Source organism: Lissotriton helveticus, chromosome 1_1, assembly GCF_964261635.1.
Source record: "Lissotriton helveticus chromosome 1_1, aLisHel1.1, whole genome shotgun sequence".
In the NCBI taxonomy this organism is placed as follows: domain Eukaryota; kingdom Metazoa; phylum Chordata; class Amphibia; order Caudata; family Salamandridae; genus Lissotriton; species Lissotriton helveticus.
The window spans coordinates 311,655,016-311,670,309 of record NC_136057.1 but is presented as its reverse complement, the minus strand read 5'-3'; the positions used below and the strand labels follow the sequence as shown (position 1 = coordinate 311,670,309).

The window sequence follows — 15,294 nt, the reverse complement described above, 5'->3', positions numbered from 1 at the left end:
GAAAGGGACTGGCTCTATGGCCCCCTTTTCCAGCATGCATTTCACCTCTTGTTGAAGCAGGGTGATGTGTTCTGTGGACATCGGACGGTGTCTGGGTGGTATGTTTGGTGGTGTAGAAGTGAGTTCTAGGCAATAACCATACTGGATAATTTCTCTCACCCACCTGTCCGTGGTAATTGCGTGCCAGAAAGGTAGGAACTGTTGGAGTCTGCCTCCGACCGGTGTTAGGTGGTCTGGAGGTAACGTGAGGAAGTCACTGTTTTGTGGCAGTGGAGGCTCTGGTGTTATTGCCTCCACATCCTCTTCCCTTATTATTGTTGCCCCTATAACCTCCTCTGTTTGAGTTTTGGTGAAGGAACCTTGTGTGTTGCTTTTGTATGAGGATGACGTCTGCGAGGTATTTTTTCGTGTAGTTGCTCTGTATGAGGAGCGTCGAAAGGAGCCTCTATGTTGTTGAAACTGTAATGCCCCCACTGATTTTGCGGTTTCTGTGTCTTTTTTCATTTTGTCTAAAATGGTGTTGACAGCAGGCCCAAATAGAAAGTCTGGATTGACTGGCTGGTTAAGAATGGTGGACTGCACTTCGTTCTTAAAGCCTGAAATGTGCAGCCATGCATGTCTGCGTAGTAAGACGCTAGTGTTAATCGACCTGGCTGCGGTGTCTGCTGCGTCAAGCGCACATTTGATGGAGGCGTTTGTAATGAATTTTCCCTCCTGAATGAGGTCATCAGCTTGTGCTTTAAAAGGCTCAGGTAGGTGTTGCATTAGGGTTCGAGCTGGTCATAATGTGCCCTGTCGTAACGAGCCAGTAGGGCTTGTGTATTAGCAATCCTCCATGAGTTGGAGGCTTGTGCTGCTACCCTTTTATCTGACGCCTCTAGTATCTTTGATTCCTTATCGGGGGGAGGTGCTTCCCCGTTGTTTGGGAGTTGGCCCTTTTACGTGCATTAGCCACTACCAGTGAGTCTAATGGTAACTGCCCTCTGATGTAGGTAGGGTCTGTAGGGGCTGCTCTATACTTCTTCTCTATCCTGAGATTGATTACTCGTGCCCTGGCTATATCCTTAAATATGTCAGGTGCGTGTTTTAGCACTCCCTTTAACATAGGAAGTGTTCTGACACTCTTTTGAAAGTGGGGAAAGTGTCAAATAAGAAGTCTTCTTCAACAGGGTCATTATGCATGTCTACGTTGTGGTACTGCGCCGCCCTGTCTATGAGTTGGTTGAAGACAATGGTGTCATCAGTAGGTGACGGCCTAGTTGGATAAGAGGGTACATCAGGGATGGGATGGGTGTTGTATGGGTCTGTTGGCTCCTCCCATGGTTCCTCTTGTGGTTGAGGATCTTGTGGAAAATCAAATTCTGGCTGTGGATTTTCCCCTGTGTTCCCCTCATTGTCCCCATGGTGAGAAGGAGAATAAGGAGCAAAATGTGTAGTAGGAATGATAGGATAGATAGGGATGAAGGGCCTAGAGGGAGAAGTCCCAAAGTCCTTCTTTTTCAATGGAATAGGGGAATGAGAGCCAGTGTCCAGTGGCCTCTTCTTCCTGTGCAGGATTGTGACTTTACCAGTCTCTGGATTAATATATATTTTTGCTTGGTCGTCTGATGGATCTGGATGGAAGAGTTCTTCCTCTACAGTCCTTGGTTGAGTGTTAGACTTTTTTGGGTCGGTAACACCTTCTTTTTCGACGACTTTTGCTTTTCTTCGGCTTGTGCCCTTTTTTCGGGTCGACCGGATCTTTCGGCTCGACACGTTTCTTGTGCTCGACAGGCTTTTTTGGTTGACTGTCCTTTTCCGAGTCGATGGTCTTCTTTGGATCGACTGGTGTCTTTGGAGCACTTATTTTCGGGTCGATAGCCTTCTCAGACCGTGCTACGGGCTTCGGTACAGCAAAACACACAAGATGATGGACGGAATGTTGCACAATGGCAAAACATTCACCCCCAGTCACAGATCTGGGTTTAATCCATCGTTATTTTGCTCACCAAGCCACCCCAGTTCAGACATGGCCATATGCAAATCAGTCTTGACCCTGTGCCTCATGGGAACAGTCCAGCCCGAACTGCCAAGCCATGTCTTCCCTGGACCGGAATCAAGCATCCAAGGACCGGTTTCTGGCTATAAGCCGTCTTCAGCCAGGATAGCTTGACTCCAGTGGCTTAGTGAGCACGGGACCCACGTCTGGGCATACCCTTCCCACATAGGGTGAACACCAAAACACACAAGATGATGGACGGAATGTTGCACAATGGCAAAACATTCACCCCCAGTCACAGATCTGGGTTTAATCCATCGTTATTTTGCTCACCCTTGTTTTCGGCTACCTTTGCCGGGTCGACGGTTTTCGGTACAGCGGGCCTGTTCGGGTCGGCAACCTTTTTTGGTTCGGCGCCCTTTGGCTGTGTGTCCTTGTTCGGTTCGACTACCCTTTTGGGGTCGACGCTTTTTGGCTGAGCGGCCTTTTTGTGGTCGACAGTCTTCTTTGGCTCGACGCTTTTGGGCTGTACGGCCTTTTTCGGGTCGACGACCTTCTTTGGCTCGGGAACCTTCTTAGGGATGATGATACTTGGCCCTGGGGTCTCTGAAGGTTTTGGTTTTGGTTTCAATTTCGGAGCCGAGCCGGATGGCGGGGCTGGCGAAACCTTTTTCGGATCTTGGCTAAGGCCTTTTGGCGATGCCTCGACCGGAGCCTTCGGTTACGGGGTAAGTGGTGTCGGGGGCAGTGTACTCACGATTTGCCCCGGCAGGATATCGCCGTCGGAGTCCGAGTAGTCTTCGACGGTGACTATCTCTAGGTCCGAATCTGGAGCTTCCGGTAGTTCTTGGTCATCATCGAAGATGTTGTCTGGTTTCGGTGCCTGACGCTGCTTCTCTTGCTTAGCGGCCCGTCTAATCCGTATGGTTTTCTTCGACCGAAACTGGGCGCAGGCTGGGCAGGTTTCTTCCCTATGGTCTGGGGAAAGGCACTTGTTGCATACGGAGTGTTTGTCAGTATGTGGGAACTTGGTGTGGCATTGTGGGCACCTTTTAAACGGGCTTCTTTCCATCGACGGCAGGCTCACGTGGCGTCGAAAAGGTCCAAGGGCCCGCGTCGACGACCTCGAGTAGAGAGGTACCAAACGAGAACAATACCATCGAAGTCGAAGGCCTTTTGGCCTTTAGAAAAGTTTTGTTTCGATTCCGAAGTTGGAGTTTTGGAGTAACATCCGAACCCAATGGCGGAAAAAAACCAATCTGAGGATGGAGAAGATGCCCATGCGCACTGTAGTCCAGGGGAGGAGTCACCTATCTCGTGATACTTCGAAGACTCTTCCAAGACAACAAAGTGCAATCATCCGGACCCAACACTAGGCGGCGATCTACGCACAGATATGAATTCAGCAGCCCACATGCCTCGAACATACATTTCTATGTACAGTCATAGCGAAACAATCATTTGTTAAAGTCGCAGGACTACACATCACTTGGCCTGCTGAGAGTGCTGTGCACTGGTTGCTAGGTGTATCTGTACCCTCCCTTCCCCGTTTGCTACACCTCTGGTGTGTCCGGAGTTTGCTAATCACTTAATCAGGAGCCTGTCCATCCAACCATACCACTGGATAGTACCCATATTATTTTATCACTGCGGCTCTGCATGTTTTTATACAGCCTGTAGGGTGTTTAACAGCCTTGCAAAGCAAAAACATTCTCGCATTTGTTATTGTGAGATGCAAGGTAATTAACCCTGTTAGCAGTTAAAGCCAACAAGTGCAAAATATACTGCCACACTTATAATCACTGCCACATAGTCCACTGCAGTAATATAAGATAATATAATGCATGTGTAAACACTTATAAGATCCCAAAGGCGATACAGATCACTTTGCAAATGCTTGTTTTTGTTGGTGGGCATCGACGTAGTACCATTTGGTGCCCTTCTGTGACGGCGATGGGCTTCCTCCGGAAGCTTCCACCTTTGGTAGCCATCTTCGGATTATTTTATTTTTTCTCCTCCGTATAGTTCTCTTCCTTGGAGGAGAAGGGTAGGTTCGCTAGTGAATCCAGAGAATTCTTCAAGCTGCAAAACTACACCGACAGGTAAGAAACTATTCGTTTTGCATCGTGAATCTTTTCTGGATTCGCTATACTGTGCATAGACTTTGTAGCGGTTTGCTAGTCTTGTGGTGGCTGGGTGGAAGATGAACTTTGGTTTGTAAATAGATGCTGTAAGACCTTTTGTACTACTTGTGCTTCTTTGTTAATTTGTATGTCCACACAGTAATGTTTGGTGAATGTGTGTACTGAGGACCATGTTGTAGCCATGCAGATGTCTTGAATTGGAGTGTTAGCAGGAAATGCAATAGTTGCTCCTTTCTTCCTTGTTGAGTGCGCCACTGGCGCCCCTTGTAAAGCTTGTCCTGCTGGCTCGTGGCACAATTGTGTGGCTTGTGCTATCCATCTTGCAATTGCGCTTTAGGTTACTGGTCTTCCAAGAAAAAGTTTTGCAAAGGATACAAACAACTGTTTTGTTTTTCTGTATTCTTTAGTTCTTTCCACCTAATACATGACTGCTCTTCTTGCGTCAAGTGTGTGCAAAGCTCTTTCCACTTTGTTCTTTGGAATTTGAAAGAAGCTTAGTATCTGTATACTCTGATTTATGTGGAATCTTGATACCACCTTTGGTATGAATTGTGGTTATGTTTCCCAATCCTGTTACTATGTATTTGGAAGTAGGGTTCCTGTAGTGTTAGTGCCTGTAGTTCGCTAACTCTACATAGGGATGTTATTGCCACTAAAAATGCTGTTTTTATTGTAAGCATTTGCAGCGCTGCTTTGTGTAGTGGCTCGAAAGGTGCTTTCATCATTTGTGCTAGAACTATGTTCAGATTCCATGTTGGTGCTGGTACCATTTTTGGTCGTGCAATTCTTTTTTCTCTTTATTGGAACCGTTTGAGCACATGTGAGGTGAAGATACTCTTCCCTGTTTCCCCCATTGTATATGTGACAATTGTAGCAAAGTGTACTTTTAGTGATGCAATACATAATTTACTTTGTAGTAAATATGTCAGATATTTTAGCACTGTACTTTCTTTTATAATCTTTCTTGAAAGACGCCTTTTAAGACACCTATGTTTGTATCTTTTCCATTTCGCTGTATAACATTTTCTTGTTGGTTTCCAAGCTTCTCTTCGAACAGCCATTGTGCTTTCTGGTAGTTTGAGATGTGCGAATTCTAAGGCTTCAGGAGCCATGCCGATAGGCCTAAGGTCTCTGGTTGAAGCACTTTCTCATTTTGCATTGTTAGCAAATCTTCTCTTTTTGGAAGTTTGTGCATTGTTCCTTGTGAAATTTCCATTAGTTCCGAGAACCAAGTCTGTCTGGCCCACTGTGGTGCGATGAGAATCATTGTCATTTTGCTGATTCTGCATTTGCTGATCACCTTGTTCAGTAATGATATTGGGGGGAAGTGTACACAAATATCCCTGACCAGTCTATCCATAGCACATTCCCTAGGGACTGGTTGCAAGGTCGCCTGGATGCGAAGTTTTGACATTTTGCATTGTGGGGTGTTGCAAATAGGTCTATTTGAGGGGTTCCCCATTTCTTGAAAATTATTTGCACTTCTGCTTGATTCAGTTCCCACTCGTGGGATGATGTTGTTTGCCTGCTCAGTCTGTCGGCTTCTATACTGTCCTTCCCTGGAAGGTGTATTGCTAAAATGCCTATTTGTCTTGGGATTACCCATCTCCAAATTCTCACGTGCTAGAGTTGAGTGCTACATACAGAGTCCCTCCTTGTTTGGTTATGTAAAACATTGTTGTAGTGTTGTCTGTTTGTATTAACATCCTTTTTCCTGTAGAGCTCTTTCTGAAAGGCTTTTAAGGCTAAGAGCAAGATATTGATGTGTTTCACCGCATCCTGTGGTGCCCACAATCCCCTTTCTTTGAGATAGTTCATTTGTGCTCCCCATCCTACTAGGGACGCATCTGTTGTTATTGTCACTGTTGGAGTTGGTGGTGTGAAAAGTCTCCCCTGCGCTATGTTGGCCTTGTTCCACCATGCCATCTCTTGATGAACTCCGTTTGTGACAACCACTAGATCCTCCCAACTCCCTGTAGCCTGTGACTAATGTGTTTCGAGCCACTCTTGATAAGGTCTCATGTGCAGAATAATGTTGGGAACTAAATGAATGCATGAGGCCATCATTCCTAGTAATTTCCCCACTGTCCTCACTGTCAGATGCCCTCTCTGGTACAGATGAACAAGTTACTTACCTTCGGTAACGCCTTTTCTGGTGGATACAGTTTCTGCCTGTGGATTCCTCACCTTGTGAATATCCCCTGCGTCAGCAACAATCGGAAATTCTTTTGTAGCTCTACGCCACCGTGGACAAGTCACAGAAGCACGGCATCGCGCGCGGCCCCGCTGACGTCACCGACTCCATAATAGGCCCACGTCGGCGTGATAACATCAGTTCCGCCCTTTTTTCCGTGCTTTCGAGGCACACGGACGGACCGACAACAGTAGATATATATATAAAGTGTACACAGTACAATATAATCAAGGTAACACACATTGTGTGAAGTTAATGTAGCAAACCAAGTAGAATAACACACTTCTTTTGAAAGCAACATATTAACATTAAAACATTGCATTATCGTAGGTATAGAAGAGTGGACAACGGGGAGGCGGGTGGGCATGTGAGGAATCCACAGGCAGATACTGTATCCACCAGAAAAAGCGTTACCGAAGGTAAGTAACTTGTTCTTCTGATGGATACATCTGCCAGTAGATTCCTCACCTTGTGAATGCAGTTCACTCCCGGAGGAGGGTGTCCACCCTTCTATACCAAGAAATCCTGAAGGACAGAGCTTGCAAAATGACCATTCCTCCTCACCTCGGAATCCAAGCAGTAATGCTTCGCAAAGGTGTGGGGGGAAGCCAAAGTTGCCGCTCTACAAATGTCCTCTACAGGAACACCTCTAGACAAAGCAGATGTAGAAGACTTTGCTCTAGTGGAATGAGCCCTCAAACCTTCTGGAGGTTCCTTACCGGCCAGAGAGTAGCATATCTTGATACACAAGACAATCCATCTTGACAGCGTAAACTTGTGCCCTTGCTTTGCCTCTTCTAGCACCAATGAAACTCACGAAGAGCTGGTCATCAACTCCGAACTCTCTGGTTCTGTCAAGGTAGAAGCTCACCACCCTCTTTGGGTCCAAGTGGTGAAGCCGCTCCTCCTCGTCAGAAGGGTGAGGAGGAGGATAGAAGGTAGGGAGGGTAATGGACTGCCCCAGATGGAAGGGAGTAACCACCTTAGGCAGAAAAGCAGCCCTGGTCCTGAGTACCATTCATTCAGCATGAATAGTCAAGAACGGGGGTTTTGAAGCTCACTTACCCTCCTTGCCGAGGTACTCGCAATCAGAAAGACAGTTTTAAAAGATAACAACCTCAAGGGACACCTGTGCAAGGGCTCGAATGGTGAACCCATTAGGAAAGTAAGGACAAGATTAAAGTCCCATTAAGGCACAATAAAAGGAGTGGGAGGAAATGTATTCATAAGGCCTTTTAAGAACCTTAAAACAATAGGTGACTTAAATAAGGACGGCTGGTCCGGCACGCAAAGAAATGCCGACAAGGCCGAAAGGTAACCCTTCACTGTCGCAACAGCAAATTCTTGCTGAGCCAAAGAGAGTGAAAACCGAAGAATGTCGGACAAACGAGCCTTCAAGGGGTCAATGGACTTCTCCCCACACCAAGAGACAAATTTGGACCACCAATAAGAGTAGATAGACTTGGTGGAATGACGCATGGCTGATAAAATGACATCCACCATGTCATGTGGGAGAGAAAAAGAATTCAGGTTGCCCCGTTCAATCTCCAAGCAGGAAGGAGTAAGGTCTGGAGGTGGGGGTGTAGAACCTGCCCCTCCATCTGAGAGAGGAGGTCTGGCCTGAGAGGGAGACTGAGCGGCGGGCACGAGGAGAGGTGGATAAGATCTGTGTACCACACCCTTCTTGGCCAATCCGGGGCGACCAGTATGACTTGGGCCCGGTCTTGGCGTATCTTCCTCAGAACCCGAGGAATCAAGGGAATGGGAGGAAAGGCGTAAAGGAGTTGAGAGCTCCAACTCAACTGATACGCGTCTCCCAAAGCTCCCCGCATCGGATACTGGAGACTGCAGAATGACGGGCAGTGAGCATTCTCGTAAGTGGCAAACAGGTCCACCTGAGGAGTTCCCCACGTCCGAAAGACGATTTAAAGTTGAAAGTAGAAGACACCGTCCTACAGATTTTTTCCTTGATTCTTCTCTCCAATCTTGGGAGCTCCTCAATATAGATCCAGACCCAACCGCAAAAAAAATAATCTGAAGATGGTTACCATAAGGTGGGATCTTTCGGAGGAAGCCCGTCGAATTCACAGAAGGGCACCAAATGGTACTACGTTGACGCCCACCAACAACAAATCTTTTTTTAATATGAGAAGAAATGGCAGAATAATGCATAGCATAGTGAATCCAGTAAAGATTCACGCTGCAAAATCCATGCTACTACAACCTTAAAGTAGGACAAACTCTCAAGAGGCAGACTCAAACATTTTTACAGATCTACTCTTTCTCCCTTCTTGGTTATCAAAAACAGTCTACATTGAGTTGGCTTGCTTTGGAAATAAGTAACTTCTTAATAGAGGGCCACTTGATGCTGTAGAACTTGGAAATGTAAGGAGTGTTTGAATAAGGGTATGGATCATTTGAAAGCCTGACAGCAGAGATGTTCTGCAGAGGAATTAATCCAGACATCATAATTCCAGAGCTCTCCCGAATCATTCTGCTAAATAGCATTTTTCTGTTAAGAAGCCATAGGATTCTGAGCTAACAGAGAATATGAAGTACCATGTGTACTTTAAGTTTGGATAAAGTATGCACCTCAAGAGCATTTTGTATTAGTAAAAAGAGGTTTTGTTTTGATACAGAAACTAATCAGAAGTCAAATGCTGTGATGAGGAAGGCTTAGTGAGCTGAAGGTCCAACAGTGACAAAATGTGTGGAATCTGAAGTAATGAATTTGATTCCCACCATGGCATACCCATCCTTTCTCCTTTCAGAGGTTGTTAAACTGAGTATCATAAATTGGGCAATAGTACAATCAGTTAGTTACACTGCTTACGAATGGCAGAAGTGTGATATGAAGTACTACATAAAAAGTTATTAGTTAAATGGGAAATCTTTAGGCCACAGGTTGCACAGGCAAGAACTGCAACCGTCTTCCAAAGCTCACTAAAGAAAGAATAACTCAAAACGCGTTACCTGAAATCGTCCAATGTGCCCCTGGAGTTCCATCAATGTTCCTTCATTTATACTAATGTCCAGTTCACTTAGTACACCTTCATAAAAGATAACACAAATAAACAGTTATGTAAGACTGTTACTTTACAGGTATCTTCACAAAGAGTTCACTGCACCAACGGTCTCGCCATTACATTTCAAAGCTTTGTGCTTGGGAAAATAGTATTTTTATGTTATGAACAGCATAGGTGTCAAGGTATACTAGGTTCAATATTGACACAATAGATCCCACAATGCAAGTCAAGTTGGTCAAATTCAGGAGACAAAAGCAAAATAATTAAAGTGTGACTCACTTTGTTGGGCTCCAAGTCTGTAACATATTTAGCATCTAATATACAAAGGAGCACGTTGAATTATTCGAAGCAAGTCATGATTTTCGGGTGACCTCTTCATATCGTTTTGTCTCAATGAATAAATGACTGAACACATTTTCAGAGCATGCAACCCCTGAATGGACTTTTTGGTGTTAGTCTAAGAATTGTACCCAACCAATGAGATTAGTCTTCAATTTTTTCTTAAAGGAAGTCAGAGAGGTGCAGAGTGTTATGACTAAAAGAGAGCCTTATCGCCAATGGCATGGGGCTCCAAATAGTTATCCTAGTTATTCTCACAAAGTAAGATTGGGCACCCCATGGGAGATGAGATTGAGTTATCTTGATTAACCAATGTAGTCATGCAACTCAGCCCTGGTGAAATAAACATCACTGTTTTGAGCTTTCAAACAGTATTGTTAAGTAGAATGCAGAGTACAAAAGATCTGTGTACTAAACTCTCCACGCCCAATCTGAGGTGATTAGGAATCCACTCAAAAGACGAGGGAAAGGCCGGACCGTGCAGAGCAAATCCTGTAACCAGCTGAACCTAAAGACATGCCTTAAGGAAGCATTCATATGGGAGCATAGGGCACAAAGCATGGAACACAAACTGCTTAGAAACATGGGAAAGAGGTCTATGTGTGAACATCCTATTCTGGAGACAAACCTGGCCCCTACTTCAGGGTTAGGTCCCACTCATGGTCTTTTAGTAAGAAGTGACTCAGTGGATACTACCCTCACATTGAAAGTGGCCATTAGTTAGGCCCCCACCGCGAAAAAAAGGCGACTGGACAACCCACTAGCACATGCATAATTCCACTCCGCACATCAAATCAAATGGTGCTCTCAGAGGAAAGGGAGGGAAGCCATTAGGGCAAGGTGGACCCCCCACAACTCCAGCTGTGATGTTGACCAAAGGCAAAAAATATTTATCATGTCCAAATGCGCATCGTGCCCAATGATGAGGCATGTAACAATGATGACCTGCAACTGTAATGGGCTAAAGGGACAACCAACCATCAGATTTTAGGGACACATCAACTAATGAAAGCCTGGGAGGACAGAAAAAATGATCTGTGCCTAAGCCAAGAAACTCCCCTGATGCTGGAGCCTCTATTGTTTCAGGCACCATTAAATAGGCATTGCACTCCATCTCGCAAGAAGCACCGACATGATGCAGGAAGCCTCAAGCCTAGCATGCAAAGACTAGCGAGATTCGGATCCCGAATGTCTGCAATCATCTTGTGAGGAAATGTGGTGTTTTATATGTTGTCGTGAGACCTCACTGTGTAATACACAAACAACCCTTCTAGGACCAGTTAGGCTTCCTTTGTCGACTGTAGATCAACCCTGGGTAGCTGTGGCTTTGAGCAGTCAGGCTCCAATAACGGAACAACAGTAAAGCATTTACACAGCTCCAAAACAATTACAGAAGAAAGAAACACGCCTCTCAATAAAGCAGATACCAATCTGCAAAATTAGGTAGTATTTGTCTAGGTTTATGGACACAAAAATAAAAAAGATCCATAGAAGGATTCCGGTGATAAAGCCTGTTAAAGAAGCAATAGATCAAGTCTTTTCACTCAACCATAAACAAGCATTAGCACATTCAAGGAATGTGACACTTAGAAACTTTTTGAACAAAAAGTTACAGCAAGGATGAATGCGGTTACTTAGAAGTACTTTAGGCAAAAAACTCCAATGTGGACCAACAAGGTCAGAAGAAACCGCTACCTACACAAGAAAAGCAGGCTCCAGTCCAGTTCCAGCATTAATGGCAACTTGCCACTGTTGGATACAGGATGCTGAAGATGCTCAAGGACGCTGAAGATGCTGTGTTATCGACAGGGGTCTTCGTGGGACTACTACTTGTTCCATGGCCCAGGTGGGGTGACTTTGGCCACAAGGGTCAACTGCACTACACAGACTCTCCTGGGTCCAGCAGACTATGGTGAAACTTTTGGGCATTGGGTGTCGGTCTCCCAGGCTGGGCTACGATGAGGTGCGACGATCCAGTGATCTGGGCTACAAGCTCGCTCAGGCAGGCTTCTTCAACTTAGTTGTAAGGGTGGGCATAGTTAGCGGAGTACCACTACGTGGAATTCTGCGGAATTGATAAAAAACTCAGTGAACTTCGCTCCGCAACTCCGATCCGTCTCACCCCAAATAATAAAACAGAAACCTCACGTACCCATGATAAAACAAGTAACTATCATTACATGCAAAAATGAATATAGTCATCTGTAGGAAGGTGGCTACCTGACTATGGTTACCCCAGATTTTTTGCCTGTGTTTAGCTGGTTTTTTGACTTAGTTGACCTGGTTCCCTGCTAATCAGGGCCCCAGGCCATCTGCTCTCTCTGTAAAATGGATTCCATGTACCCTAGGTACATACCACAATTGGAAATGGACTCCTTGTCAGCCCCTGTATAATGCACTATAGGTGCCCAGGGCATAGGGGCCACCAAGGCCTACCAGGGTGTGGAAAAGTAAATTTTGCCATGTTCTGTGTCCCTACGCGTCCTCCATCATATGTTATCTGTGCATGATTAATATGCATATGTTATTCCCCATGTTCGATTAAAGACGCAATTATAGTTGTGTCCACCTTTAGTATGTCAGTTTCCAGTTCTCGTGAATACTACGAATATCAGGCCTATGTAAAGCTACGTTGCCACGTTTCTCAGTGTGCACGTTATTCCATTGTAAAGTCCCCGTTTCTAGGCCTCAAAAGGGCCCGGACACCAGATTCAGCTCCTGTCTCCTGAAGCCTCGCTGAGGAGCGATACAGCCCCCACCTGTATCCTCGACCCTTCACTTACTTCCTGCCTCACAGTGCCCGGTTCAGCCTGGCTCTGCCTCTGAGTCTGCCAAGAGTATGTTATGATTCGAGTTATCAGTACAGCCCTCCTCCTCTGCATTCCTAAAGCTACTGAATCGCATCAATAGTTTCCGTCATTGTCTAGCCTTTACGTCTCCATGTAAGAGAAATACTGCATTTAATGGTCATTTAATATTCTTCATCACGCACTACATGTAGAATAATGCATGCTCCAGTCTTAGAGTCTGTTCGCCTTTACCCCGATAACATTTGGATTCTATCAACATGTTCTCTAAACATCAGATACTAGATACTGCTTAGGTACATGTCGCCCTGACTCTCCAGACTTCAGTCTCTGCTCCTAGCACAGAGTTCATAGCCCCCAGCTTCTCCTAGTGATACATCATTGCCAGTTTGCGCGCACCATCAGGTTAGAGGTCCCGGCTCCTCAGGTAGCCCCCTCCATGGTTTCCGCCCCATTCATGACATATTCTGTATACGCCCTGTTACACCTCTTTTCACCCTTATCTTTCGCGACTGCTACGCGTCACACCTATTGCTCCACCCACTGCTACGCCTATTGCAATGTAATGCTATGTGCTTGCGCTATGTATATATGCTCATGTACTGTTATTAAAAAGTTATCCTTCCTAGCCTTCTTGTCCAGATCCTGGCAGCGCTGCCAGGGCTTACCATTCTGTTCCCGTGCAGGTTGTCCTGTTCCTGTCCTTTATGCTGTATTAAACCTGCAAAACTCCTACTACCTCGAATCTTGACTCTTATTTATTGAGCTATCTGTTACTCATTTATGCATTCAAAAAGAGAGGTATTATTTATTTATTTACCACATAATGGCGCCCGAACAGGGACTTGCCCTTTCCCCACGTGTCGGTGAAGCCACGCCGACCCCCTGACCCTCTGCAGTCGTGACGGAACTCTTCTGCGCACCGGCAGATATTTCTGCTTCAAGTATCCCTCAGGCCCACGGAGGAGACGGAGGAGGCGGTCCAGCATCCAGACGAGACGGTGGAGGAACGCGGCGAGTCCCGACCAGAGCCCAAGCCGAGAGTCCAAGGTCCGAGGTATCCGGAGGTCCACCCGTAACTGAAGTCCGAAGTTCGTCGTCCGTCGTCGTAGCAGTCCAGTCCAGTCCGAGGCCTTCCGTTCTTGCTGCCCGGTGAGTACCGTTACTGGGGTAGTATCTAGACAGGGTCAATTTAATTGACTCTGGTCCGTGGGTTGGTGGTACACAGTCCCACAAACGAAGTGTCCACTTCGGTGGATGCGGGTCCTGACGTGTCTCTTAATGAGACCGGTAAGTTTCGTACTGTTTCAGCAGTGCATCTAGTTTCTGTTCTAGTCAGTTCTGTTCTCGAGAAAATTCATGTATTCTGTGTCCTGTATTCCAGGTTGTATTCTGTTCGAACTGTTATTCTAAATGTTCTTCATGTATTTTAATGTCGTGGTATGAATGGGGAATAAGTATCGTGTTCATTGTGTATTGTATTGTGTCTAGATTACAGTCCAGTCATGCCCTTGTTTTCTAAGTTACGTCAGTTAAAAACTAGAAAGGGTCTGCTGGAAGCAGCAGTTCCAGTTCCGCCTAGGGACAGTCCAGGTCATTTTATGTATCAGAAGCATGGCATAAGTGCCATATTGTATCTAGATTTATGGGTAGAGTATACCAAACAGTTAGAGGAAAAGTATAGATGGCCCGTATCAGGCACATGGGATGCCGAGTGCATCATGAGAGTAGAAGAAGCATTATGGAAAAAGAAAGCCAGACAGTCACAGAAAGATGCCATCGAGTTATGGCGCAAAGAATCTCATAAAAGAACCGAAAAAGAAATCAGAAAGTCAGAATTAAGTAGAGAACCCTTAGAACGAGCACAAGAAAAAGAACTAATCGAGATAGGTGAACAAGTTAAAGCCGAACAGTCAGACAGACAGAGGCATGCTCTTATTAGGGGTATGTATCCTCTTCTTGCCGAGGGCTTGCCAAAAGCGACCCCAGAGGCATCCAGTAATTTCCCGCCACCATTAGTTCCGACCAAGCTACGTCACAAACCGACCGCAGCTGATATTTTTATTTCGTCCTATTTGGACGACACAGTCCCAGAATATGCAAATCCTGTTCGCGCTCCGCCAGTCCCTGTAAATCAGGCACTTCCCGTTCCTCCAGACACCGGGGTACCCCTTGCAGTACCTGTTACGGTCCCCCCGGTCCAGCCCGCCATACCAGTTCAGCCCGCATTTCAATTTCCTGCCACACTAGTACGAAGAGGATCAGTCGACGATTCTAGTTTAGGGGCCGCAGGAGGAGGTCCTCCTCAGACCCCGCCGCCACACAAGCGTTTAACGTTAGTCGAATTACATGCTCAAGCGTCACAGCGCACGCCCAGATATCAGTCTGTTGCAGAAATAAGGAAAGCCCTTAATGAATGCGGCTATGATCCAGTCCCAGGCGAGGATAATATGGTTTTATATTCATTACGTGTAAGAAAGGTGGCCGAGTATCTAGTCACCCTACCAAATATGAAAGAAGATCTAGACAGAATATATCGTTTCATCCGTACAGGGGATGATCCAGAAAGCATTGGCGAAGTCATGTCTCAAAGGAAAGCCGAGATCCAGCTCATGATACTAAAGTTTTTGATTAATTGTTTAATAAGAGAACAAGATTACCCGTCCAAAGATCAAGCCGAAATGAGAACCCTGACAAAGTGGAGTGATAATATAGCCGAGGGTAAGCACAGGACCATCAGTGCTATGGAAAGTATGTACAAGAAAATCCGTAAAGAAATAATAAAGTTACACGAACAGCGTAAAGC

General features: G+C 45.7%; 1 protein-coding gene across 2 annotated transcripts in view; it reads right to left on the bottom strand.

Moving 5' to 3' along the window:
• Positions 1–15,294, bottom strand: part of NUP205 (nucleoporin 205) — a 920,380-nt gene that overhangs the window by 42,783 nt on the left and 862,303 nt on the right. For both annotated transcript variants that reach the window (XM_078671666.1, XM_078671676.1), the window contains exon 36: positions 9,290–9,366. In XM_078671666.1, the coding sequence (XP_078527792.1) occupies positions 9,290–9,366 (77 nt within the window). The remainder of the gene's footprint in view (positions 1–9,289; positions 9,367–15,294) is intronic.